General features: G+C 38.5%; 2 protein-coding genes across 3 annotated transcripts in view; both read left to right on the forward strand.

The window, feature by feature from the left end:
• Nucleotides 1-5,359, forward strand: part of TICAM2 (TIR domain containing adaptor molecule 2) — a 284,037-nt gene extending 278,678 nt beyond the window's left edge. Inside the window, exon 3 of the transcript XR_012678221.1 lies at nucleotides 5,338-5,359. The gene's annotated coding sequence lies outside the window, so the exon portion shown is untranslated. The remainder of the gene's footprint in view (nucleotides 1-5,337) is intronic.
• CCDC112 (coiled-coil domain containing 112) lies at nucleotides 161-20,466 on the forward strand. 2 transcript variants are annotated; one of them, XM_075179555.1, is made up of 10 exons: nucleotides 162-301; nucleotides 2,525-2,637; nucleotides 5,563-5,684; nucleotides 7,783-7,872; nucleotides 9,538-9,613; nucleotides 11,814-12,198; nucleotides 13,077-13,493; nucleotides 16,607-16,702; nucleotides 17,781-17,899; nucleotides 20,085-20,466. In XM_075179555.1, the coding sequence occupies exons 1-10, from the start codon at nucleotides 251-253 to the stop codon at nucleotides 20,113-20,115; spliced, it is 1,500 nt and encodes a 499-aa protein (XP_075035656.1). In that variant the 5' UTR covers nucleotides 162-250; the 3' UTR covers nucleotides 20,116-20,466. The 2 variants fall into 2 exon arrangements, with proteins under 2 accessions (XP_075035663.1, XP_075035656.1); XM_075179562.1 differs by lacking the exons at nucleotides 5,563-5,684; nucleotides 7,783-7,872; nucleotides 9,538-9,613 and having other exon boundaries at nucleotides 161-301.
• The last annotated feature ends 5,428 nt before the right edge of the window (nucleotides 20,467-25,894 follow it).

The following is a 25,894-nucleotide window of genomic DNA, read 5'->3' on the forward strand; positions in this document are numbered from 1 at the left end:
CATACAAGTTACTTATATCTTCTTTTTTTGTTTATTTAAGACAAAATGTTACAAATTAACTATCCAGACTGAGACTGCAAAAAGTAAAAAATACAAAAGCATATCAGGTTACTGTGAATCCTTGCTGTCTAGTTGTGTGGCAGTCTGTGTGTACCTTGCGTCCTCCTCCCGAGTGTCTTCCCGGCCACAGCTCCACCCAAGTGTGTATTGTGAGCGGCTGCACATTTAGTGTGACGGTTGGAGAAGTAACATGGCCTCCCTAGCAACCGGACTCGTGGGGACGGAAGAGCCCAGCTCACAGGTAATTACTGTCAATAATGGAGTATTTTTGTGGTCTGGCACTGTTCTGTGTAATCGTTTAGTAGAGTACGGGGATATGTATGTTTGCTGCCACCTGGATCCATGCTAAACTCAGACTGTAATGGGATATAGTAAAACGGACCATGCACCCTCACTTTCTGTACTCTCATATGTTTCATCATCAGTTGTAATTAATAAATTCATTTTCGTTTTTCGAAAAATGACAAAAATAAATGTTATTTTAATGAATGATTTGGAAGAATGTTTACAAACAGGGGAACAATAGTAAAGTAGTGTTCTAGAACGCTGCCACAGTTCAAGGGTGTTCTAGTGGAAGCGCAGCTGGATAAATGTCAATGCTACTAAAAAGGCTGATCAGGAAAGTTTATAACTTACCAAATGGCAATTTGTTTACTAAACTACTGATTGTACTTAAACGGTGACATATTAAAATTGTTGCTGCTAGTGATCCCAGAGGAGCATGCTTGACAAATATCCATTTTGTATATGCATACGCAATGGATTTACTAGGGTCTAGGTTGTGCAATCCACTCATGGCAAGGTTTTTTTGTGAATACATTTGATTTATTCTGAAAGTGTCCTTTACAGAAGTGCAATGAGGCAGTGCAAATGCTGTTTTATGATTTCACATGTTTTTGTGCAAATGCACCAATTTTTATGGGGAAGAGCATAGATGTGGGTGCCATGGATGGCTTTTAAACTCAGATTGTCTGCTGCACAGTACAAAAGCAGCTTTTTCGATTTGCTCAAGTGCGTCTAGGTCTCCTCTGAGGTGCTTGGGTCATGAAACAAGGTGGAGCAGAAGTTTGCACAGTCAGAGGTGATGAGTTGGACAGAGAATGGTCATAATTCCGGCATTTTATCAATGAGCAAAATGCAAAGTGAATGAACAGAAGTGAAATCTAAAACAAATCAATATTTGATGTGACCACACTTTGTCTTCAAAACATCAATTCTTCTAGGTACACTTGCACAAAGACAGAAATTTTCTAGGGAAATAGTCCGGTGTATGATTAACCAATCGTAATAAACAGGTGATATATAGTAAAAATAGTTACCTGTTAGCCTTGTAGGGTCTGGGAGAGTCTGATTATGTGGACCAGAAGGTTTCTAATGAATCCGGTAGGAGCATTCCCTCCTGTGAGTCCCAGGACTGCAGTGGAGCTCATGATTTCTGAATGTCAGGCTGTGCCTTGGGATCTGGCTCCAAACTTCTTGGAGCTGAATTTGACTTGGAGGTGACAATAGACTCCCGAGACAAAGCCTTGGAAGTAAGCATGGGCAATCTAGAATTTAGATCTTTCAGCCCAAAATAACATGTGACAATACTGAGAGTGAGCTGATCCCCCTTGGCTGCACGTTGACAGAGCGGTGGACCCACCATAATGTAAAGATATCCAGGCCGACCCTCATGTACAGGTAATGGGGTCAGCCTGGATTGAGTAAGGGTACTAGTCTCCCCACCCAAGACTTATGTAAATAAATTGAGGGCTAGTAGTCCATGTAAAATACATTACATTCATAAAAGCACTGCTGTGTTCCTGAGAGCAGTACTGATCCACAGTCAGGAAGAATTCAGCCAAAACAACCAGGAAAGAGGTGCTGGAACAGCTACACATTGCCCAACAGGTGTGAGCGGTTCCAGGTGCTGGTGAAGGAACTTGGGGGTGACTGTGGATACCCTCCTACAATAAGTGTGTCAATTGCACACGCTGGTGTGTGGTTGACATTCACATTTGGTGAGTTGCTGGTTAGGACTAGTTGCTGAAAACCCGCAAAATACATAGCACAGTATTCTTTCAGTATGTCTTCTGAATTGTTACCTTGATATCCATAAAAAGTAATATTGATGCAAAAACATATCCTTCCAGAATCCTAAAACTTTGTTTTGCATGCTAGAATAAACATATGCAGGCATACGAAAGGATTATATTCCTTTAATTGCAGTAATTTTTAGTTATAAATTATATAATGGAGAAATAGGTTTTAGTGTCTCATAAAGTGTGTTGTGACTCTCTAACATGACTTATTTCACCTGTACAAAATGCTCTGACCCCGATCTTCATTCAGGATAGGTAACTGCAATAGGAAAATAAGTGCTAAAATTGGCCACACAATTTGTTTTCCAATTTGTGTTAAGTTATAAGAATTTAAATTACTTAAATTATTTTTGCATAATTATATTAATGTATGTTTTGTACAGGATGATAGTAGCTTTTGCAATGTTGGTGAAGATAATGCACAAAACTGGAAGCTAAAAGTTGAACAATCAAAAAAAGCTGAATTCCTCCGTGAGGTGGAGAAACTCAAACACCAGTAAGTGATCGCTTAGCAGTTATCAGAGATTTACCAATGAGTAATGCAACTCTCTGTCACTTTATCCCCCCAGTTTTCCTGATATAATATTTCTAGTGTTGATAGTGGTAATAACCCAACTTTAATTGAACAATATATATAGGTTACCATAGCTCAAGACATTAAAGCTGCCTTGTATAGTCTACAGATCATTTAGGATATCATCAAATGTCATAAACTTTATAGTCACATTAGTTTTAAGAATAATGATTGACTTACACCTGACTTTGTCAATCATCCTTATTTCCTGTCATTCTCAACCCAACTTCTCATTACAACACCTGATGCCGATATCTGACTTCAAAGTATTGTTATTCACAGTAATAATGAAAATATACAAACATAAAGGCCTGCTTACAAGCAGAGTGTAGCCCTGCAGGTTTAATACTGTTTTGTGATATTTTGCACACAATTTATCTACTTTTGTGTGAATGCACCTTGTTTTACAGGTAAGTGCATGGATTTGCTGTTTAAACTAGTGGCGTCTACAGGGGTACCAAATTTTGCACCACCTTTTAGGAGAAGTTGGCAGATCAGGGTTATAGGTACGGAATGGGCACTTACTTTTGAACCAGCATGCAAAAATGAGAACTAGTTTTGTGGGACAAGCAGGGCCGGATTAACCCGAGGTCTAACTGGGCTATAGCCCAGGGGCCTCGGGCATCCAGGGGGCCCTTCAAACTCCTCAGCAGCATTATTGATCGGTCGGGGGCGGGGGCGCCCCCAGCCCGATCAATGCTGCTGAGTACTGTCAGTGCAGTCCTCCGTCCCGGCGCGCTGTAGTCTGCTTACTGAGGATATCTCGCGAGAGTTCATGAACTCTCGCGAGATCTCCTCAGTAAGGAGCTTACAGCGCGCCGGGACGGAGGACTGCACTGACAGGTAAGTGCTTGGGGGGGGTCCTCGCGGACGGCTGGGGGCGGTGGACGGCTCACATTGGGGGCCTCGCGGGGAATGGAGGGCCCCTTAGCCCAGGGGCCTCCATTCCCTTAATCCGGCCCTGGGGACAAGATTATTTAAATTAAATAAAGAGGAAGAGTGTGCCCATGTACAGGGAAGGTCCATTAGCAGGATGGTGTATAGATTTTTACTCCTGCAGAAGGACTTATCTTGCACCTTCCAGTTGAACTTGTGCGCCTACTTTTACACTTTCTTTGTGACCAGTACATTTTTAGTCACCCTTCGACCAATGTAACAAAATCATTCCAAGTACACAAAAGTGATACATGTAATATAGACAATCCTGATGTTCCACTACACTTATAATTAAGACGTAACGTTTAGACAAAGCAGTATTTTAGGAGAACAATTGGAAAGTTTAATAGAATAAAGGGGATATTCCTATAGTGTAAGTAGGTGGGACTACAAAGTGATGTTTCACTAGACAAATATTGATATATTAGGGGCAGTTTAAAGGAACTGCTCTAGACAGATAAATAGGTGCACTTATTAAGAAGAAGTGCATGTCCACATATTTTTAATTTGTATGTAAATTAATCTTATAGTTTAATTCACAAAGATATTGACAAAGGGGCAGGATGTTAAATTGTAATTTAATCTGCAGTTTAAAGTTGCAGCGAGAGCAGGCGCTGGGAGTGAAAAGAGACGCTGGGGTTTCAACAGACTGCAGGGAGGGTAACCCTACTCTTTCATTATATATTGCCCATAGGCAATACTTTGTAAGTATGAAAGAGATAATGTATTTAGCATTTGTAATTATACTCTGATACCCACAGCATAAATGACAAACAAATTAGTATAAACCGCAATTTTAGCCTTAAGAATATAATAGGAAACAAGTGCTTGCTCTGAAAAGCTGATGATCTGATTTTTGGATAAGTGTTAAGCAAAGCATACTAGCAATGGTTATTCTGTATGACTAACCTACCAGTGCCTGATTCTGCTAAAACTAAGATCCTTCTCTCTTCATGTGGCATAGCATGCCAGCACAGATAGCAATGTCAGCTGCCCAACATCTGTGAACCCCTCAGCATGAATAGCTCTGTGCATTATAGACTTCAAACCCACTAACATCAGTTGATGATACTATTGTGTGGATGGGAATGTCAACATACTATGCTGCCTTATATCCAGAAGTCTCCTTGTTTTTAGCTGGTACAGATACTGGCAGATACACTGTAGTGGAGAGTGTATCTAACCATTGGTGCATGATACCAAAGGGAGTTGTATTTGTAAAATATAACCTAGCATAAATTTTGTAAGTGAATAATAATGTTCAGAAAGGTGGATATATCCTTTAAAGGGGAATGTCCGCTATACAAACTAAATATTTCACAAGTAATTTTGATCATAGTAAATATATAATCATAAAGCCACTTACCTCTTCCCTGTTACATGCACATGCTAGCCCTCACCACTTCCTGGCATTGGAACAGTCTCTAGCAGGGATGTCAGACTTACGATTCGTGGTGAGTGGGATCGGGTGGATTAGATGTGTTTGTAACTAACTGGCTTTTCCTAGAAACCATTTTGAATTGAATCTTGGTCAGGCATTAGTGTCATTTACAATATTACAGATTGAAAGAGGGAGGGTATGTCATATTTGCAGTTTATATGAAATATTTTTTAATAATGGATATTAAAAATTAACATATGCGGGAGTATATGGTATGTATGAAATTACATCATATTGAGATTTAGGGGTATATTTACTAAACTGCGGGTTTGAAAAAGTGGAGATGTTGCCTATAGCAACCAGTCACATTCTAGTTATTTATTTAGTACATTCTACAAAATGACACCTAGAATCTGATTGGTTGCTATAGGCAACATCTCCACTTTTTGAAGCCTGCCGTTTAGTAAGTATACCCCTTAGACTTGTATGTTAAGACATCTGATTTATAATGGTATTTCCCCTGCTTTCAGAATAACGGTCCTAGAAAAAGACAAGAATGGACATCTCTATAATAAGAATAACGACTTTAGAATTGACTACAGTGCACTTGAAGAATATGAGCACAAGCTGGCAAACAGCAGGAAAGCAGACAGTAAATATGTTTTTAGTTCTTGCTCTCAAGCACACATTTTCTCAATATTATTTTTTTTCTTGATTTCTAATATACGATGGAGAAAAATATAAACCTAAAATGCAAGTCAACTCATATTTTCCAACTAGCCTTTATTTGCATGTTTCACGCATCTGTCTTGTCTTGGAGTGATTGATTATTTCACCTTTGTACTGTGATGTGTTGGTTTTTTTTAATGTGTGGATATGTTTAAATTACAGCTGTTGAGTGTTTGTCATATATTGCTGTAAATAGTGTAAGTAGTGTATATGTTTTTTTAGCAATCCTTACACTTTTGCATCATCAATTTGTTACCCCAGGGGTCATTTAAGATGTGCACCCTGTCATGTATTTTGCTGCACTCTGTGCGAGTCCCCATAGCATTACTCACACTCTTCTGTGCTACTTATGTGCATTACTTCATCTATTTGTGACTTGCTTACTGTATCTTGCACTATGGAATCTGCGGCGCCTTATAAATAAATAATAATTAGTGACCCAATATTATACTTTTTTATGTTTCTTGCTGTTTAGGCGCTCAAATAATCTTTCTCAGCATTAGATTTGCTGTTTTATGCATTCCTTTTTATATCTTGTCATTCCTAACCTGATTGCCTTTTTACATATTTTGCTACACTCCTTGTACTTTTTTAATTCATGTTCAATCCCTTCTAGTTATCACAATTTAAATGTTCCTTTTTTCCATTGTATTGCCTCCAAAACTTTTTTATTTAACCATATTGGTTGCGTTTAATTGATAGAAATGTTGTTGTATTGCAGTTTGTAGTTGCAACAGTATTTTTGAAGGTAGTTTTCAAATTTCCTGTTTTTCCTATGTGATCCTTTTTCTGGACACTTTCCCAGTCCACAAGCTTCAAGGTCTCTGAGCTGCATGATCTTTGCTCTTCTTAAATTCGTAGTTTTTGTAGCTCTTACCCAACATTTTATTGAAACGCAAGTCAAATGTTACCATGTTGGGCTTCCTATTCTTAAATTGTGCCCGTCGGCTGTACTGTAGATGTAATATCTGTCCCATTAGGTAGTGCCAGGTCCAGCAGAACACTTCCTCTACTTGGTTCATCTACAAATTGCAAAAGGTAGTTTTCTTTTGCTTTACATATAGAAATATCTCTCCATCTTTCTTGTTTTTATAGCCTTCCTAAACATGCTATTTTTTCCAATCTCACTACTTGTCATGACTTTCATCCTACCAAGTTTCAGTTCTATCATGTATTTTATAATTACCTTCCCACATTATTAATTCTGGTTCACCTATTTTGTGTGGAAGACTCTTAGCATTTCTTACCATACACTTGTTATTTATAATGCCATTCTTAACTTTATGCACCTTATTGCTTCTTCTAAACCCTTCCTCACTGCTCCACCATTTTTTTTTACTAAGCCCTGTTCCTGGTCTACACTATATTACACACTACTTCTCTTTTACCGAACCAACACTTTTCAGACAGCTGGCAGTAAAGCTTGCACAGCTCCGAAACCTGACTTTGTTTTGTACTGAATTCCCGTAAGTCATAGACAAGCTGTTTGTTTGTCATTTTAAAATGGCACCAGAAATAAGGTATGGCCACAGGGACCAATAGGAAGCCACAAGCTCTGTGCTCTAATGTTTCTATTGGTCCATAGACTAAGGGGTATATTTACTAAACTGCGGGATTGAAAAAGTTGAGATGTTGCCTATAGCAACCAATCAGATTCTAGTTATTTATTTAGTACATTCTACAAAATGACAGCTAGAATCTGATTGGTTGCTGTGGGCAACATCTCCACTTTTTCAAACCCGCAGTTTAGTAAATATACCCCTAAGTCTTCTGAACTGACAACCAGGCCATGGATGTGAATCCAGAATGACTGATCATTTTCATTGATATCTATGTCTATGGATATATTTATTTACACTGATCTATATAGATATGTATGTAATAGGGAATATCCACTTCAGATGTGACTCAGCAAGCCACACTGTCCTCAGTGTATTCTATTCCCACATCAAACATTTGTGTGTGTGTGTTCAGAAATGATCCATAATGATATGTACTTTCATTTGTTTATTACTTGACAGAAGTTAAGACTGAACAACAACTTTCTAAAATACATAACAACGTCAAAAGGCTACAACTCCAGTTAAAAGATGTGAAACCTACTCCAGAGTGTAAGTTCACCTCTTCCCTTTACAGCATTTACCTCCCATCAGACTGCTAATTGTGGGAGTATATTATTGAGCTATAGGTTGTAGGCAGCTGTGAGTTTGGATTTGCTCAGTTCTTATTTCTACCTGAAGAAGAAGAAGAAGAAGAAGAAGAAGAAGAAGAAGAAGAAGTTTAAGAAGCAAGTATCCCCAGTGAGGGGGCAGGACTGTCCACAAGCAGCTGGAAGATAATATAGCTTACCAGAAGGGAATATAAGTTAAGGGAAAGATATAATTAGTAGTTTGCAGTAAGAAGTAAAATTATGTATTTAAGAGAGGTCGAAATAAATACATAGTTTATTTTTTCGTACTATAATTCTGCTTCCTTATTATAGTTTATACTTAAGTACTATAGATTATTTTGTAAACAAAATAGTAATTATTATGTATTAAATATTATACATAGGATCTTGAGTTCCCACATAATGATAGCACACATTTAATGGTGTATACAAAGCTAATTCTCAGTTTAAAACAGGTATCATTAATTTGGTTGTACTGTGACTAGGGCAGCCCCTAGTGTCAAGCAGACCGAGAGAAAAGGGGAGACCCGATTTAGGTCTTCTTTCTCTGCTAACCTGAACTAACAAACTAGGTAAAATGGTGATGGCCTGTTAGTTACTATTAACATCCCAGCTAGATCAGTGAGAAAAGATGTTGTCTGGAGTAGCGGTAGTTTAGGGTTTCAGTCCTGATAATCCCTCTGGACATCTTTGGAGCTGTAAACTTGGGAGCAGAACCCTCCTACCTCTTGTCTGTTTTGTTATTACCCAGTCTTGTTTTATTACGTTGTGTGTTCCCAATTGTGAAGCACTGCAGAGTATAACTGGACATATGCCTGTTATTCCCCTGTAAATTGTATCTGTACCAATATGATACCAAATGGAGTCCCTATCTGTCCTCTGAAGACAATATAAAATGTGCTTGGAGTAAAAAATAATTCCCGGGGGAGCCGGACATATTTCAAATATGTGAAAATGTGTCTGGTCATTAATATACAAATACCTCTGACTATTAAGGAGTTAATAATATATTTGCCAAAAAAAAGCTTCAAAACGTAAAAATCTTTTTCCCATCTTCTCCTCTTCTCCTCCTAGTCCTTAGTTCCTCCAAGCAATTGGTCATTAAAGAGTCCTGTTCTTTTACTTCGTTTTTCTAGTGTCCTTATAGTGTGCATTGTAGATTGTTCTTAATGAATTGTATCTATTTATGTTTTAATTCTCTTATTGTTATATATTTCCAGTATCCATTTAAGCTTGTTTAGGAAACAATGACATTGTAATGTACTTACTTTCAGCTGGGGGACACACGGCTAAGGTTCTGAATAGGTGCCATCTCCAGTATAGTTTATATAAAAGTGGGCAACAAGGAGTTTACAAATACCATATTGCCTCTTGTAAGAACTGAATGTGTAGAATCTAACTCCAGTCAAACCTGTTAATTTTCATATAAAAAAGTAGTTTATATTTAATGAATGTCATGATTTATCTTGGAATTAGTGGCGCTATATAAATAAATGGTGATGATGATGATGAATATCCTACACATGTAAGCTATATAAAATATCAGTTGACTCCTCTTTGTACAGAAAGACTTGGGACTCTGTTATTTTACTATTTTATCTTTCAGTTGTTGAGAAACTTAGAGAAATGATGGAAGAAGTAGATAATGCAATCACTGCTTTTAAAGAAGAACAGCGTATAATGTAAGCTATTCAAACAGATTGGATTGAATTACCTGTAATTTTGCTGATGTGTATAGCAATTTTAACTGTGCTCTTTCATATCTTGTAAGTATAAGTTTTGTCTTTAGTGTTCCTTTAAGTAGTCCATTGTATTTGGCAGTCATGGTAATTGTTATCATGGACATATTTATTCAAATTTTACACTTTTTATATTTTCTTTAATAAATAAAAAACAATTTAGAAAATAACAACAAAGTAGGAAACAATTCTGAAGAATGGCAAATAGTGCACAGGTTACTGTTGAATTCACATCTTAACTCCTTAATGATTAAAGGTATTTTGTACCACTATGAATGAATATGAATTGTCATATTCTTGAGAGGTGTCGGTTTCACATATTCTGACTGCTGACTATGTAACAACGACACTTGTAGACGCTGGCTGAAATTCTGGTGTCAAGATATACATAGCAAAGTGTCACGCGCTGGACTCTCTTCTTCGTGGTACTGTTGGGTCTTCTACGCGGCGACGACTGCTCCCGGACACGTTCTTTTATAAATGTGGACACATGACTGCTCAGGACCCCCTGGCCCCTGTGCATTTGGCACACTATATAAACCGCTCTGGGCACCTATGTTGTATAGAATACTTCATAGTGTTCCTGGCTCCAATACATTTCTGTGGGGTTCCTGACCACTTCCTGCCATTACTATTCTTCAGAGCCTCCTTATACTTTTATACCAAGCTGTCCTGCTAACAGTTTCTATCTAAGTCCTCTCCTGAGTGTCAGCCCTCTTGTGCTGCCTCTCCTGTTTTGGATATCATCATCTGGTCCTGAGAAGCCGTATTTTACAGTTCCACTTCTATGTCTGTCTGACCTCCCACCCCGCATTTGAACTACGCTTAAATCCCACCTCAGGGTGACCTGGATGGAGCATGCAGTGAAGCCCATTCTTCTTTTGGTGAACTTCGGTCTCACATTAGACTCTGAGCCAATAGTGCAAACTTAAGCTGGTTCAGGATCAATATCTGTGTGCTCCCAACACAGTGTAGTCAATAAAAAGCTCATTACTTTGTATTGATTACTTCCACAATATAAATGTTCAGTGAACATATTGGCAACAGTAAGTATATGGGCATATTTTATTTTCCACCATAAATCTTGCTCCTCTCCATCTGTGCATCTATTAATATGAGTGAAATTCCATCTATAGTCTTTAATGACAGAGCACCCAGAGTATAAAAATTACTGGGAAATCAATGGGATAATTCTTGTTTAAGATTTCCACAAATTTATTTGGGACAAAGTATGTCTCAAACAACTCATAATCAATTTTTACTCCCCACAACAAGAGTGATACAATAGATATGTTAATTAAAAAATAGGTGGTTTTAGTTTTTCTGTAAAATTTACTTTCAATACAACACTTTAAAGCTGCCGAACACCTTCCATTAATACAGTGGTCAGAGAACGGGTAAATTAGCCCAAATGGGGTAAAAATGAAATTCCTGGGGGTAATGCTGTAGATTCACATGCTGTCAGTTGGATTGTAGACTCCTTTAAATGTGAAATTGCTGTTGTACCAGAAGAGCCTCAAGGGTTGGCAGAGGCACTTCTTGAGCTTCGATGCAGTAATGAAGCACGTATTGCATTTGAAAACAAAGCAGATCTGTCATATTTTTGGATGTCAACTGCTGCAAAGGCATTCAAAATTGCACATAAGGAGGCAGTCAAAAAGTTGCTGCTTTTTGCAACAACCTACCTGAGAAAAAGGATTTTCCACTCTAACGAATATAAAAACAAAGCAGAGAAATCGATTGGACGCTGAAGACTGTATCCAAATTGCTCTGACCTCAAAATGCCCCAATATTGATGCTCTCGTATCAAAAATGAAGCAACATCATTTCTCCAAAACCTAAAATTTTGAAGTTGAAGCTTTCAAAGAAAGTTTGAATAGATTCAATAAAATTTTGAATTCCAATAATTAATGATATATGATTTCCTTCCTTTCAAATCAAGGGGGTAACGTCGACGTATCTAAATATATTTGGGGGTAAAAGGTAAAAAAGTTCCCTGACCCCTGCATTAATATATGTAGTCCAGCCCCAGGTTATTTAAGGTGTCTCTCAGTTTTTTATGCTGGAGAACTGTGTGAACAGTATACTGAAATGTTTAGGGATCTGGGATATATTTCACTTCTATTTTCATTATGTGTTTTAGTTTTGAAGAGCTAATGAAGGAAGAAAAGACAACTACTATTGAGCTTTCTGTCCTGGAGAAAAAAATAGAAGCATCATTAAACAATGTGCCAGAAAAGTCCTTTAAGGCTCCATCTGGTAAAGCCATGATAGACACCCTGGTCTTCAGCCGGCTCCCAGAAGAAGTGGTGGCGTTTGAAAAGTTTCTGCAACAGACAGGAGGTCGTCTGGGAGGATGGGATGATTTTGACCACCAGAGCTTCCTAAAAGTGTGGACCAAGCATAAGGGCAAGCCCTCTTATCTAGAGGAGGCCCTGGCATACTTACCAAGTAGGACACAAGAGGATGTACAACAACATGAAGCCTGGTATCGGGAATTTCTCTCCCTGGAGGAGAAGAAGAAAGAGGTGAGAACAATTATTATTACTTGAATTTACAAATTTTCTACCTTGCTAATTTTTGGAGTTTCATATTTAAATATATTTAACATTTTAACACTTTAAGAAAATCTGATAGATGTAATAAGTGGAATACAGTCCCCTCAAATTATTCCCAACCTCTCATCACATACTGTTCAAACAGACCATGTTTTAATTATGTTCATGAGTAAGGATTCTGGGTGACTACAAATTTGCATGCACTGTGTAATGGATATCCTTAAACATGGCCGACTGGGTATTCTTGTGTCGTCCTCTAATGTTAATATCATCAGCTATTTTTTATTTATCGCCACTAATTCTGCAGCGCTGTACAGAGAACTCTCACACATTAGTCCCTGCCCCATTGGAGCTTAAAGCCTAAATTCCCTAACAGACAGCCAGACAATATATGATAATAACTGATAATACTACAACAGCTATGAAATGTTTCTTTACTAATATTTGTTTGGGTAAAAAACACAACATTTTTCAAATGACAAGTTTATGGTGATGATAAAATACCATTTTAGATACTTTTTACTGGGTGTACTTTGTTAGATTTAATACAACTATCCTTTAGATTCTGCCTGAATACATTATTTTAACACAATGCTAGAAGTGTTAAAAAAGTCCACATATTCTATAAGGACTAGATTGCAAAGCATACCTGCCAGCAGTCCTCATTTTCCGTAAACAAAAAAGGCATGTCTTGCCATAAAAGGCGGCCAAATACACTGATATAATTTGTGGAATGAATTATCAGCTATTTTTTAACGTGTATGCTTAATACCGTAGAAGCATGTCAAATTCAGTAACTAGATTGCATGTTGGATTTGTGATATCATTTTGTGCTTTTGGTGTTTCAGTCTATTCAGAAGTGGAAATCCAGGAAACAGCAGGAAAAGCAGGACATGTCAAAGGTTCAAGAAATGACAAAAGACGTTACAGAATTTGGTCGGTGGCAGCGGGAAGAGGCCCAAAAACAGAAGCTAGAGGAGGAAAAGAGGAAGCGACAACAGGAACTGGAGGCCTGGAAGAGGCATAAGGAGATTGAGACTGCTGCGAAACTTGAGGCAAGACTGAAAGAAGAGGAAGAGCGTCAGAGGAAAGAGAGGAAAGAGCGCCAGCGTCAGCTGGAAGTCAGGCTGATAGTAGAGGAACATGCGCGCACCAGGAAGGAGCAAGAAGAGTTTCTCAGGCTGGAAAAGGAAGTTATGGAGGAAGCAGAGAGGGAAGAGAAGAGAAGGGTGGCTGCATATGAGATATGTAGATTTCAAGATAGGGTGAGTAACAGTGGTGCCTGTACTGTAATAGTAAAGTATCATAGATCACAACATCATCACGTTAATGTTTTCAGAAATGTTACAAAAGATCATATACATATACATATATATATACATGTTTATTAGGGTGCACTTATTTAAAGTGGGTCTCCTCCCCAAAAAAAACACATAATGCCACTTGGAGACTAATTAAATGTACACTCCTCCATCTCCAGCATAATACAAGTATCTATCAGAGAGTGTAGCAGTCTGTTGAACTTAAAAAACAATTAGAAAAAGATCAAAACAAAGGAATCAGCCATGAAACACTGGTGACCGCAATAGGTGTAGTAAACGGTTTAAGTGATTGACTGTTAAACATTAAAGGTAATGTGTAGGCAGATGATAAGCAAGTACACAGCAACATTTTTGTAATCAAACAAATATTAAAAACTAATTAACTAGATTGTGTCGGTATAGACAGCAACCTCAATAAATAGTGGGAATATAGGTATATCTTTGCATACCTGCATTTATTAATGAGCTGTCATATTGCTTGCTTAAGTGAGGTGGAATGAAAAACCAATCATAGAATTGAATGGTACAGTGCACTTAGGGGTCAAATCATTGTGGTACATTGTAGGTATAATGTTATTTATGATGTGATTAAAAATACTTTTAGTTTATGTCAATTTCAACGTATGCTATCTGTGGATTGAAGCCAAGCTATACACAATCAAAGTAATTCTTATTTCATGCATGCATTGATTGATCAATTAGAGAACAGAGAGAACACACCATCTCTTGTGTGTATAGAAACTGTTCTGTTTATTACAATCACGATTACACATTCTTATAGCACTCAGAAATTTTTTCTAGCATGCAAAATGATATAACACCTGGCATCATATGTCTAAAGTAATTGAGGCAATAAATCTGTCATGATTTTAACCTTGCAAAGTGAATTTCAAAACACTACCAATTAAAATGTTATCTACAATAAACTACTTCTTACCAGAGCTTGTCTTATCTACTATTTAATATGTCCCATATGTTTCCTGGAACATTGCCAAATACTCATTATTTTTCTTTAAGACTTATGCATTATAATTGAAGCCATCTTAAAGGCACAATACACATTTTAAATGACTTCTATATTCTAATTTTTAATTTTACAAATCTATTTGCACAATCCATAATTTTGTTTTCTGTCTGATGCGGGTATTCCAGGTTAACTGTCCCTTGCAACACTTTCTGTGGTGTAGTTGGCGACATACTATAAAGGATGGGTGAGCCGATATGTGCACCATGGAGATGGTTGTCCGGGACAGCTAACCTGGAAGACTGAGAAGCCTCATAGGCAGCTTTTCTAAGCAGTTTTTTTAATTACATTGTATTATATTCAGAAACAAAAACAAGTCATTGTATATTTTTACTTGATATAATGTGAAATCTTTTTGATAATTAAACAATAGGGAACAGGGTTGTACTGTCCTTGCCAGCTTTGCATGTTTTTGCTGTTAATGCTAACCATTAATGGCACTGCCAGAGCACAGACACCTTGTGTGAATAGCAAGTGAAGAAACTATTTGACACCAATACCTCAAAGGCTGTGAATTACTAACCTTAATCATATACATGAAATAATAAAATAATTGAAAGCTCATAAAGGATGCTCTCTGTCACTCCTCTGCAGAAGGTTGACATCTAGGGAGGGAGGTGCTTTTTCTAACACAGTAGACAGATTGTCTGACTTGATTTGCAGGACAGCACTGTGTGGATGGTAGGTTCATATATCTGGACAGGGCCAGTAATATCACAGCAGCTTAACTGACTGTAGTCTCAAGCTGTTTAACCTGCACCAGATCCCATTATGTCCTAAACATGTAGTTTATAGAACAGGCCTGGACAACCTGTGCCTCCAAGTGCTGTGAAACGACATTTCAAGCATACCTTGACAGCTATCGGCTGGCTATAAACTGGCGAAGCATGTTGGGGCTTGTAGTTTCACAACAACTGTTTGTTCAGGCCTGATGTAGAAGGAGCTTCATCTGTCTGTAATGGAGTGGGTGGTGATATAAGTATTAAAAGACATAAAATATAATAACATACACTTGGCGTGCACCTTTTTCACATATATCAGGAGATATGGGGTCTCCTATAGTTCTATCCTAATGTGTTCTTTTCACTGGATAAAATGATCCTTATCTCTCTCCTCAATTCCTATAGTCTGGGAATCAGACTCATGGAAATACAAAACAAAAAATAGTGAAATAATAGTGCAATATGTCTAAATGAACATATAAAAGTCCACAAAGGTTCCCGGAAGTGAGTAGAGTCTTCAACCTTGTGAGGAAACAACAGAATACCACCTCAACTCTTGTGACTGTTTACACCATCTCCCCCAAAGATATATGCTTACAAGAGGTTGGCTTTAATAAGGCATCTCAAATACTCCTTCATGGGTCTCACTTTCAATTTCCTCCACAGAGTGGTGACATATTATACAGAGTAAAAAGAAATAAAAAACAATCTGGTGCATTATCATAAAACACCATTTAATAAAAGGACATCATCTCTCAAACAGAGACATGAAAACTATACAACATGGCATCAAAAATATCCCAAAATGGTAATGTGTATACTCATACCAGATGCATTCAGGATATTCACATGAAAAAAACCTCCACAATATCGATCTGTAATGTACCGGAGTCCCGCTCACACCTATCCTACCAACGCGTTTCGACTCATTAGAGTCTTTCAAGTATTAAAAGAGCTGCAGTGGAATCTTTGGGTAACACTGAACAATGTATGTTTTCATGGTTTATATAAAAAAAAAAAAATAGTCAGGTTTATTGGTACGCACATTTGGCCATGTAATTGATTAACCATGTTTTGATATAGTACTTATTGTAAATGGGGAAACAATAGTAAAGATAAAAGGTAAAATGCAAATACAGTGAAACTATAAGTTGTGATTAAGGCCATACAGTTTAGAAATTCTGTTTATGGACTTCCAGTTATCAGTCACCATGTCTCAGATTCCACAGAACGTGTTTTCATCACTTTACAAATGCTGTAATGTGTAAAGCTGGATTTACATAGAGTAACTTTTTATAACCTTGTTCTAGGATCAGCATAAACTTGAGGAAAAAACAAATGAAAAAAGAGCTAAAGAAGAAGCTGCAAAAGAAAAAGAAAAGAGACTAGCAAAATTAAAAGAAAAGGTAATGTTTTTTCATCTTTATTGAATTTGATTTATTATAGGAGATGTCCACCTTTAATAAATTGTATTAAATGTTATTATTGTTATTTGGAGCCGCAGTGCCGGACAAAACAGAATATGCATAAAACAGGGATACACATGGTAGACAAAATAAATGCATATGTGACAATAAATGGTAGGGAGGACCCTCTTTACAAGAGACATTACATTCTCTTGGGAAGAGGGCACATCTGAGACAAGAGGAGAGAGTGTGGTTCTAAGCGGAGACCCTGACCGTACCAATGTAAGCAGTAACGGTGGTAGTAGGGTTACTCTACCACCTCTCCTCTCCTCTTCTCTACTTATCTTGTGTGATCAACTGTCTCTTGGCTGTCTTAACATTGATGTTCCAATGTTATCTAAGGAGCTCAACATATCCAACAGAGCTTATCATCTTTCCTCTCTGAGTCACCACCTTTCCTCAGATCCCTCTCTCCATCAAATAACACCACTATTTCCTCAACTCCCGTAACTCGCAACCTTGGTGTTACCACTCTGCCCTTTGCTTTACTTCTCACATTCGGTCTCTATCCCAGTCGTGTTGCCTCCACCTTCAATATGTTGCTAGCAAAAGGGTGGAATTAAGTCATGAAGGTCAATGGAGTGACGGATGTACAAGAGAAGAAGGTGATCAATGGTTTTTTGAAACTGCAGAAAATGTGGAATATTTTAAATAGTGGGCATATGTACAAGAATATAGAAGTTGTAAATGTTAAAGGGGTGTAACCCAATGCAACCACTGAGAATTGTTTTATTCATTTTCTACAATATGTTACAAAAATGTACCTGATTGGTTGGGATATCACCTTTTCAATACAGTTATTTTTTTATAACATTTGTCATAATTGTCCTGCAATATGTCAAGTTAATATTGTTTTATCAGTTGTATTTGCTGTTTCTTTTCTAGAAAAAGTGGATATACTTGATTATTTTTTGTCTTGGAGTGAATATTGCAGTTAATCTTACCTGTTTTTTTTATTTTAGCTAAAGTTATTTAATTATGTGTCATTGTATGATGCCTTTTACTATATCACAAACAGGTGCAAGTTAATGTTGAAAGAGATCCTTCCAGACTGTGTAAGCTTACTAAAGGATGGGAAGAGCGCTGTAAAAACATAGGCCCAACGGGATCCGCACCGCTTCTACAGATTCCACACCGGTAATACTGATTGTATCTGTTTCTGCATTTTTATTTTATTTTTATTTTTTTTAAATATAGTATAGTAATATGTCTATTTTTAGATCATGTTAATATTGTTTTGCAATTAAGGGCAAGTTACAGACTAATGAGCAGCAATACTTTTTATAGCTAAATACATGTATAAAATTGTATTGTGAAATGTTGAGATTTCAAAGCTTTTCGTTCAAGGGCCCTTTAATCCCTACATTTTAGTTTTATTATGTAGACCATGAAGATAAAATACATTATTGAATGTTAATTTATATGCAGCGCTGTGCATTGAGGGGTTCATGAAACAAATAAATAACATACAATGACTTGAAACAGAAGGTAAAGATGGTCCTCCCCAAATGAGCTTACGATCTAAGGGGTGTGGGGAACGCCTGATACATAAGGTAGTGTAGTATCAGTTGTAGCTGCTGGTGAGGAAAGTGTGTGTGGCTACTGTAAGGCAGAAGCATTATCAGCAGCCATTATCTAGCTGTCTCTCTGCTGTCAGTACCTGGATGTCGCAGCGATTCCTCAAACTCAACATCTACAAATCCGAGCTCTTCATATGGTTGATAACATAACTCTCCATCTCCTGCTACCCAAGCCCCGCTGCCTTGGAGTCACCCTTGACTCTGCCCTCAGCTACACCCCTCATATCCAGGCCCTCACCAAATCCAGCCACTTCCTCCTCTGTAATATCACTAAAATCTGTCCCTTTCTCTTTCAGGAAACAATCAAAATCCCATTAACCCCTCATTTCTCATCTCGACTATTTCAACCTCCTTCACACTCTCCTTCCTGTCTCTCACCTGATCTTCAATCCATCCAGAATGCTGCAGCTAGACTCATCTTCCTCTACCCCTCTGCAGAAATCCCTTCATTGGCTCTCTATCCGTTTCAAGCTCCTTACCCTCACTTACAAAGCCCTTACCAACACTTCTTCCCCATACATCTCTGACCTTGTATCGAGGTACATACCCACCCGGCCCTCTGCTCTGCCTCTGACCTCCACCTTAATTCCCCTCTTAACTCCTCCCGTGCTCGCATCCAAAACTTCTTCCGTGTTGCCTCCAATCTTGGGAACTCCTTGCCCTACCTCACTCAACTCTCCCCAACCTACAATTCTTCAAATGCTCATTCAAAACTCACCCTTTCAAGCTTGACTATCCTACCACCTCCTCAACATTCTGTCCATCACCTCCTCTTCCTTTGCCCACAATCTTCATTTAATCCCTGTCTCTCACCACCCATCACAGACAATGTAAGCTCTCACGGGAAGGGTCCGCTCTACCTATTGTTTCATGTCTGTCCACTGTCCGTCTCGTATGTCCTGACGCATTTTTTGCTGCACTCTGTGTGAGTCTCCATAGCATTACTCACACTCATCTGTGCTACTTAGGTATGATACCTCATCCATTTGTGAATTTCTTACTGTATCTGGTGTTACGGAATCTATGACGCCTTATAAATAAATAATAATTGGCGACAGTGGAAGGTGGAGACATAAACAAACTAGCCTTTGTGGAAATTTCAAGACGGTCACCTCTTGGCAGCCATGACTGTCTTTCACCATTGACATTAACTGAACCTCTGTCCTCTTCTGGGTCTGCAGAAGACATTTGCCTTTGTGCTGCATTGGCACTCTTATGGTTATCTGTCAGCTCGGTGTAGCTCGGTATTTTCCTTTGGCATCATGCTCGATGCTGGACAGAGAGCCAAGAAATGTGTTGTCCATGTTCCCTGAAGTTGTAGTTACAGCAGCTGCTGACAGAAAGGAGGCTGCATTGATCACTAGAGGAGGAGTAGAGATGGGGTAACAGCAATGACAGGTGAACTTTGGGTTCAGCAGCTGAACTGAGATGGTATTCCAATAGGTCTTGAAAAAACAAACCTGTACTTGGTGTAAGGACATTCCTCAGCACCACCTAGTAATTTCCCACTTCCTTCATAAAATGTTAGCTGCTTTAAATTTTTAAGAAGACTATATGGGAGGTATGGACAGAGCTATTCTAAATTTCAAAATTGCAGCCATCTCTAACTGCCACCTGCATGTTAGCATTGATACCTGTTGCTTAACATGCATGGAGTATTTTTATATCTATCTATTCACATTCATTATGTACTTACATAACATACATCCTTTGTTAATATGAGATTTTTTTTTCTCTTTTAGGGCCGTGCCAACTTGGAGGCAAGGTTTATAGGCTGCTAATATTTAAATAAAAAGATTGTCGGACTTATGGCGTTGAACACCTATGGATAATCTGAGACATTTCTGTCTGCAAATCTTATGTTGTTACACAATAGTTCTGCAGACTAATTGCTGAGGACCACTGCTCCAGATTTGAACACTAATAAACTGTATTGTTTGCTGTGTTTGTGGAGGGAATGGGGCAGCTCCTGAAGCCTGCAAGCTCTCTGAACGGTCTACCAACATTGTATATAGCCAGACCTGGTAAATGGACTATATGCTCTAATGCTTCCCAGATCATTTTAGTTAACTTTTTTGACTTTTATTTTCAGTAATAAAATATGTTGTGTTTTTTTAACTAAGAAGTGACATTCTTTTAAAAAATGAAAATATAGTTGAAAATCAAAAGGACATGTAGAAACTTGTCTTTGTGCTTTCCCAAGAGAAGAAATGTTCACACAATCACCAGCATACATTGTCTCATGAGTACTTGTGTGAGAAGTCTGCACATAAGAACAACAGGACAATGCTTGTTCGCATTATAATCAAAGACAGCTGTCTTAAGCTGGGTACACACTACACGGTTTTCGTCCAATAATCGGCTGAATCAGCCGACATACGACCGCTCGTTCAAAAGTCGGGGTCAGTGTGTGCATTGACACGATGGTCGAAAGTCTGCCCAAATGTCAGATTGTCGCCTCATTTGGTTGGTCGTACCGTTAAATATTTTCGTTCCAATCTCGTTTCCGCTGTGCAGTGTGTATAGACTTTCGACCGATCCACGACAATCCAACGATACTTCCTCGACATGGGGGGTGTGTGTATGTTATTTTTTTTATGTCTGTCCCAGTCCCACGTGGTGCAGAATCCACACAGCACAGGCTTGTGTTTTGTATCGATGTATATTGCACCTGTCTGGCTGCAGACCATTACACTTGTATAAAGCACATATTCATATTTACTCTTTATACACTTATACCTTTATAACCTATTAAAGTTATATTAACCTTTATTAACTTATAATTGTGAAGTACCCAGAATAAACCACACAGTGTTCAAGCAACATTTTTATTGCAGGAAAAAGGTACAAAATTTTTTACACACACAGCTGTCTGAAAGATCCACATGAGAAGTGAGCGCGCCCAAACCAATCAGAGAGCTGAGTACTGCAGAGTATTATTTTTAGTATTTAGTATTTTTAAAGGTGCTACTGGTTTGTGGCAGAACAGGTCTTGATGTCGCTTGGGTATCTATTCCCTTTGATGTCTTTCTCTACGATACAAGGAAATAAAAAAATGTTTACCATTTAACTTCTATATCTGTAATTTATATTCAACGACATAAATACTCTAATTTTCTTACCTTTCACACTGCTCGAGATCAGTTTTTATTTTGGTCCCTGTGGCGAAATCGCAATAATAGTGGGCTTAACCTCCATACATTCTGTAAAACAGGCGCCATTTTGGTTATTATAACAGTACAGGTATGTGCCCAAAAGCATTTACCTGTCTACACATGTTTACTGAAATACCTTCGTGTAGAACTTCTTTAGTATATTTTTCTTTTTCAATTTTTTCTTGTTTGCTACAGGTGTAACATTAGTGGTATCAGTGGTATCTAAACAGGCCTTCTCACCGTTAATTCTTCGTTCTGACATAAAAAAATTTAGGTTACAAATTAGTTTACATTGCTTTATGTGACACTAGAATGAAATAAAGTCCTTCTAACAGGTACACTACACGTGCTACTGACCTTTTTTTAATGTCGTTGTCGTCCTGGTCCAGTACTTTGACCATCATCTTCACCTCTCTTGGGCTCATTGGATTTGCTCTTTGCTCTTCTTGAGTATCTCCGTCCTCCACCTTAACTTTTCCAACATTTTTTGGCCCTTCCAGCACCATCTCTGACTCTGTCTCCGTCTCCATAGCTGCAACCCCCACTGACACCTTCTCCTCAACCTTAACACCCACTGACACTTTCTCACTCGCTATCTTCTGACGCTCCTCGGCGCCAAACAGGTTCCTCTGTCATTTTATACACTCGGACATGGTCGTTCGTTTCTTTTGTGGACCAATCAGAGATGATGCACGCCGAAAATGGAGCATTCCATTACATACGAAGGGATTTTATTATTAGGGAATATTCATTGCATTGCACATTAGCAGTTAAATGTTTTTCTAAATTTAAGATAATACAGAATCAATGTCAAGCTGACAGACTTTTTTGTATGTTTGAAGATTGACATTTTTTTTTCTCATATTTCAAATTCATTTAACCCTATTAGAACTTGCTTTTAACCAGTTTAAACTTCTTTGCAAAAGAAGCAATTATTGGAGGTTTGCACTGTACACACTCCAAAACCTAGCAAAGAACAGATGCCAGTATTGGCCTCTGTCTTTCTCCACATAATTTTATTATTTTAGCCAGTCCCAAATCATTGACAAACTTGCCTCATGACTTCCAGCTATCCTTGTCTACATGATCCCATCACTGCTGCATTTCATCTCCTCTCCATTTCTACTACATATGGGCTTTTCTCCTTCACCCCATCTCCTCCTCTCAGCTGTATATCCTCTCCTGCCCTGACCTGACTTTTTGCCAGTATATAAGAACATTGTCAACTGCTCTATGTAAGGCTGCTGCTGTCAAACTACACTGCTTTTTCTCCCCTTAGATACATATATATTTTCATACATACATATATCAGACATTGGGAAAGGAGGGGGAATGTATTTTAGTTCAGCGCAGTGCAGGATACTATCTGTGTTGTGCAAGGTGCTGAAACGATTTGAAGTTTTCAGCAGTGAAGTGAGTGAGACTACTAGCTTGAGCAAAGTGATTCCCTTAATTAGACTTTTGTAAAAGCAGCTGGAGAAATTGAAGGAGGAAATGAAACTATGTAATTACGCTAAGTATGTCGGACTTGTAGATCAAGTACTTTTCGCTTAACCAGAATCGAAGAGTTATCAACATCTTGAAATCGGATCACTACATTTTGACAACTATACCTGATCCTAGGTTTAAAAGCTATTTCTTCTCTTTCTTACCAACTGCCCAAGATCACAAGAGCTGCAATGAGCTCCTGATGAGCAAGTTGACAGGAGTGTTACGTGACACAAGCCCATCTCCTCCTTCAGTTTCTCAGGCTACTGCTGCTAGGAAAAAACTAAGCTTTCCCAAGAGACTTAGTGGTGATGCAGATGACCCAGCACAACATTTTGACATTTGGTCTGGACTAAAAGAATTGCCAAAAAATCAAGACACCTCTGCTGTAACTCCACCTGAGCCTACTATCAACATCCAAAGAATAGTGGAGGATTATTTTAATGACAACGTACAAATAGACATGTCAGCCCTTTACATACTGGGAGGAAATAAAGGCAATTTGGAGACCCATATACAAACTTGCTTTGCAATATCTAAGCTGGCCACCTTCCAGTGTGTACTCGGAAAGAGTTTTCAGCACAGCTGGGAACCTTGTCAGCGATCGGTGTAGGAGGCTACTTCCTAAAAATAAGGAAAAGATGATGTTCATCTAAATGAACTACAAATTCCACGATGAAGGCCTTTACCGGCAATCACATCCAAGTACAGAGACTTCTGTAATGGTGGATTCAAGCGGGGATTAATTAGTATTGTGTGAGGATGATGTACACACTGATGAGGCTGAAGATGATGACAACAAAATCTTGCCACTGTAGAGTTCATTGACAACACTGTTAGCTTAGGTACCTTAAGCTCATTGTTCTTGTTTTGTGGGAGGCCCAAACAAATCAAGCACTTCAGCCACAAAAGTGGCACTCCTTGTCGCTAAAGTGCTTGGTTTGTTAAACTGTGCTTGCTACCCCTCCTGTTTCTGTGTGTTTATTAAAGCTTTTTTCATCTTGCACCACATTTCTTTTCTGCCAGTGCTGTGTGGCAATGTTTCCTAGATGTGCTATGAACTGCTGTGTGTTTGTATTGTTGCTTTGTCGCTTAGCATCCAGCCAGCTCGCTGCAGTCTTTGTCCGAAAGTGTATGAAAATAATATTGTGACCTGTGAGGTGGTCAAAACTGAATGCAAATGACTGGAAATTAGTGTTATTGAGGTTAATAATAATGTAGTGTGGCAAGAGCCCGCTACTGCAGAAGCACACGCGTACAACTTCTTCCTTTTTATGGTTCTTTATTGTCAGGATGGTAATAATGTTTTGACACCGTATACTTGCACAGCAATTATGGAGACCCTCAACGCTTACTATACATAGTCCAGCTCTCTGCCCAGATCAGCCACCTAGCCCAGCATTGATCTCCCTGAACAATGAAACAAGCAGGGTTTTATACCTGACACTCCTCCCACAGGCCTAGCTTGATGGACAGGTGACACACCCACCTTCTCTTTAAAAGGAAACGCCCATCCCTGGCTCTGTTTAGACTATCAGACCCACCCTGTCTGTTTCCTGAGAGGAAGCAGCTTTTAAATCATGTAAGTAAACCAATTTTAAACTACACATATGTTTTTACCTGGTTTAATCTCCACCTAGGTACATAACTGTGCCAATGTCTTACTCTACTTCCCTGCTTTCTCTGCACATTGCCAGCTAAATGCCTCCTTTTGTTACAGTAGGAACAAAAAAAGAGCAAAAGTATGTGATTTTAGAATATTTTAGCAATTTTTCAAAAAAATACAGATCCAAAACCAAAACACAGCGGTCAGTGAACATCTCTAGTACAGTACTGTGTATCAATAAAGCTATATGGACAAATTACAAAATCAAAATTCTACAGTGTGACCAATGACGTTGCTGACAAGGGTGAGCTTCTCTGGATCTGCAAAGGTACTTATCACCTCCCAGTTCATTTTGAGAGGGAGGTTTATCTAGAATAAAAAAAAATTGGGGGTTTCACATTTTTAAATAAAACAAATCTACTGTCTGTCGTGACATTACATACCACCAAACATACCATACTGTTAGTTACCCAGCACATTTCCGACTCTATACTTGGCTCCCTCTGTACAGTACCTGGAGACCACTCTTCTCACGTCACAAGCTGAAGATCCTGTTTCCAACAAACCATCACTAGTTCAGCTCCTGCCAATTTGCCCTTAAATTAAAGAGCCCCATTTACAATAGAATGTCTACTTCCCTCTTCACTAAACTTTTTACAATCAGGGTTTCAGACAGCACACTTCATATCAAAATGAAAAGGTGTGAGGAAACCACCCTTCGTTGGGACGGTGGTTACCCTCCATGGGATTCAACTCAGTTGGGCAGACCAGAATATATGCAAAATAAGGCTTTATTATGACGGCACAACTCCATAGGAAGTTCACAAGGTACAGGATAAATGCTGTTGTACCCTCCAACAGCCACATGCAGTCAGCACTCCACAGTAACAATCTCAGTATCCTTCAGAGTCTTAATCTCCCGCATTATTACTGCTACCGTTTTGCTAGACCGTTTCTATGTCGCCCAGCCTGGCATACTGGCTCACACAGACTTGGTAAGGTTTCCTCTGGTGGCATTGCAATGCCTGGCCCAGAGTCCTTTGTGCTGGTATTACAGACACCAGGATCCTCCAAGATAGCCTGAATCTAATGGCATTTTCCTGTCCTTATATTCCTGGATGTTTACATAGGGAGTATGGTCAAATGTCTCAATCCTCCCCCTTTCAGCAGGGGTCTATCAATGAACACTTAAATCATTTAACTGTTAGACATACTGTCTCTGTTACCTTAATTACACTATGGAATGGTGTGACTGAATTAGCTATTTGGCTAGATACACTTAAAAGGTTACAATATTCCATCA

The sequence above is a fragment of the Mixophyes fleayi genome, chromosome 1, assembly GCF_038048845.1.
Source record: "Mixophyes fleayi isolate aMixFle1 chromosome 1, aMixFle1.hap1, whole genome shotgun sequence".
In the NCBI taxonomy this organism is placed as follows: domain Eukaryota; kingdom Metazoa; phylum Chordata; class Amphibia; order Anura; family Limnodynastidae; genus Mixophyes; species Mixophyes fleayi.

What these genes read in the sequence shown, in the direction of transcription:
- CCDC112 (XM_075179555.1), top strand. Translation starts at nt 251, where the DNA reads ATGGCCTCCCTAGCAACCGGACTCGTGGGGACGGAAGAGCCCAGCTCA. An exon ending in TGTGAAACCTACTCCAGAGT is followed by an intron (nt 7,873 to 9,537) that starts GTAAGTTCACCT and finishes TTTATCTTTCAG; the next exon opens with TTGTTGAGAAACTTAGAGAA. An exon ending in TAGCAAAATTAAAAGAAAAG is followed by an intron (nt 16,703 to 17,780) that starts GTAATGTTTTTT and finishes TATCACAAACAG; the next exon opens with GTGCAAGTTAATGTTGAAAG.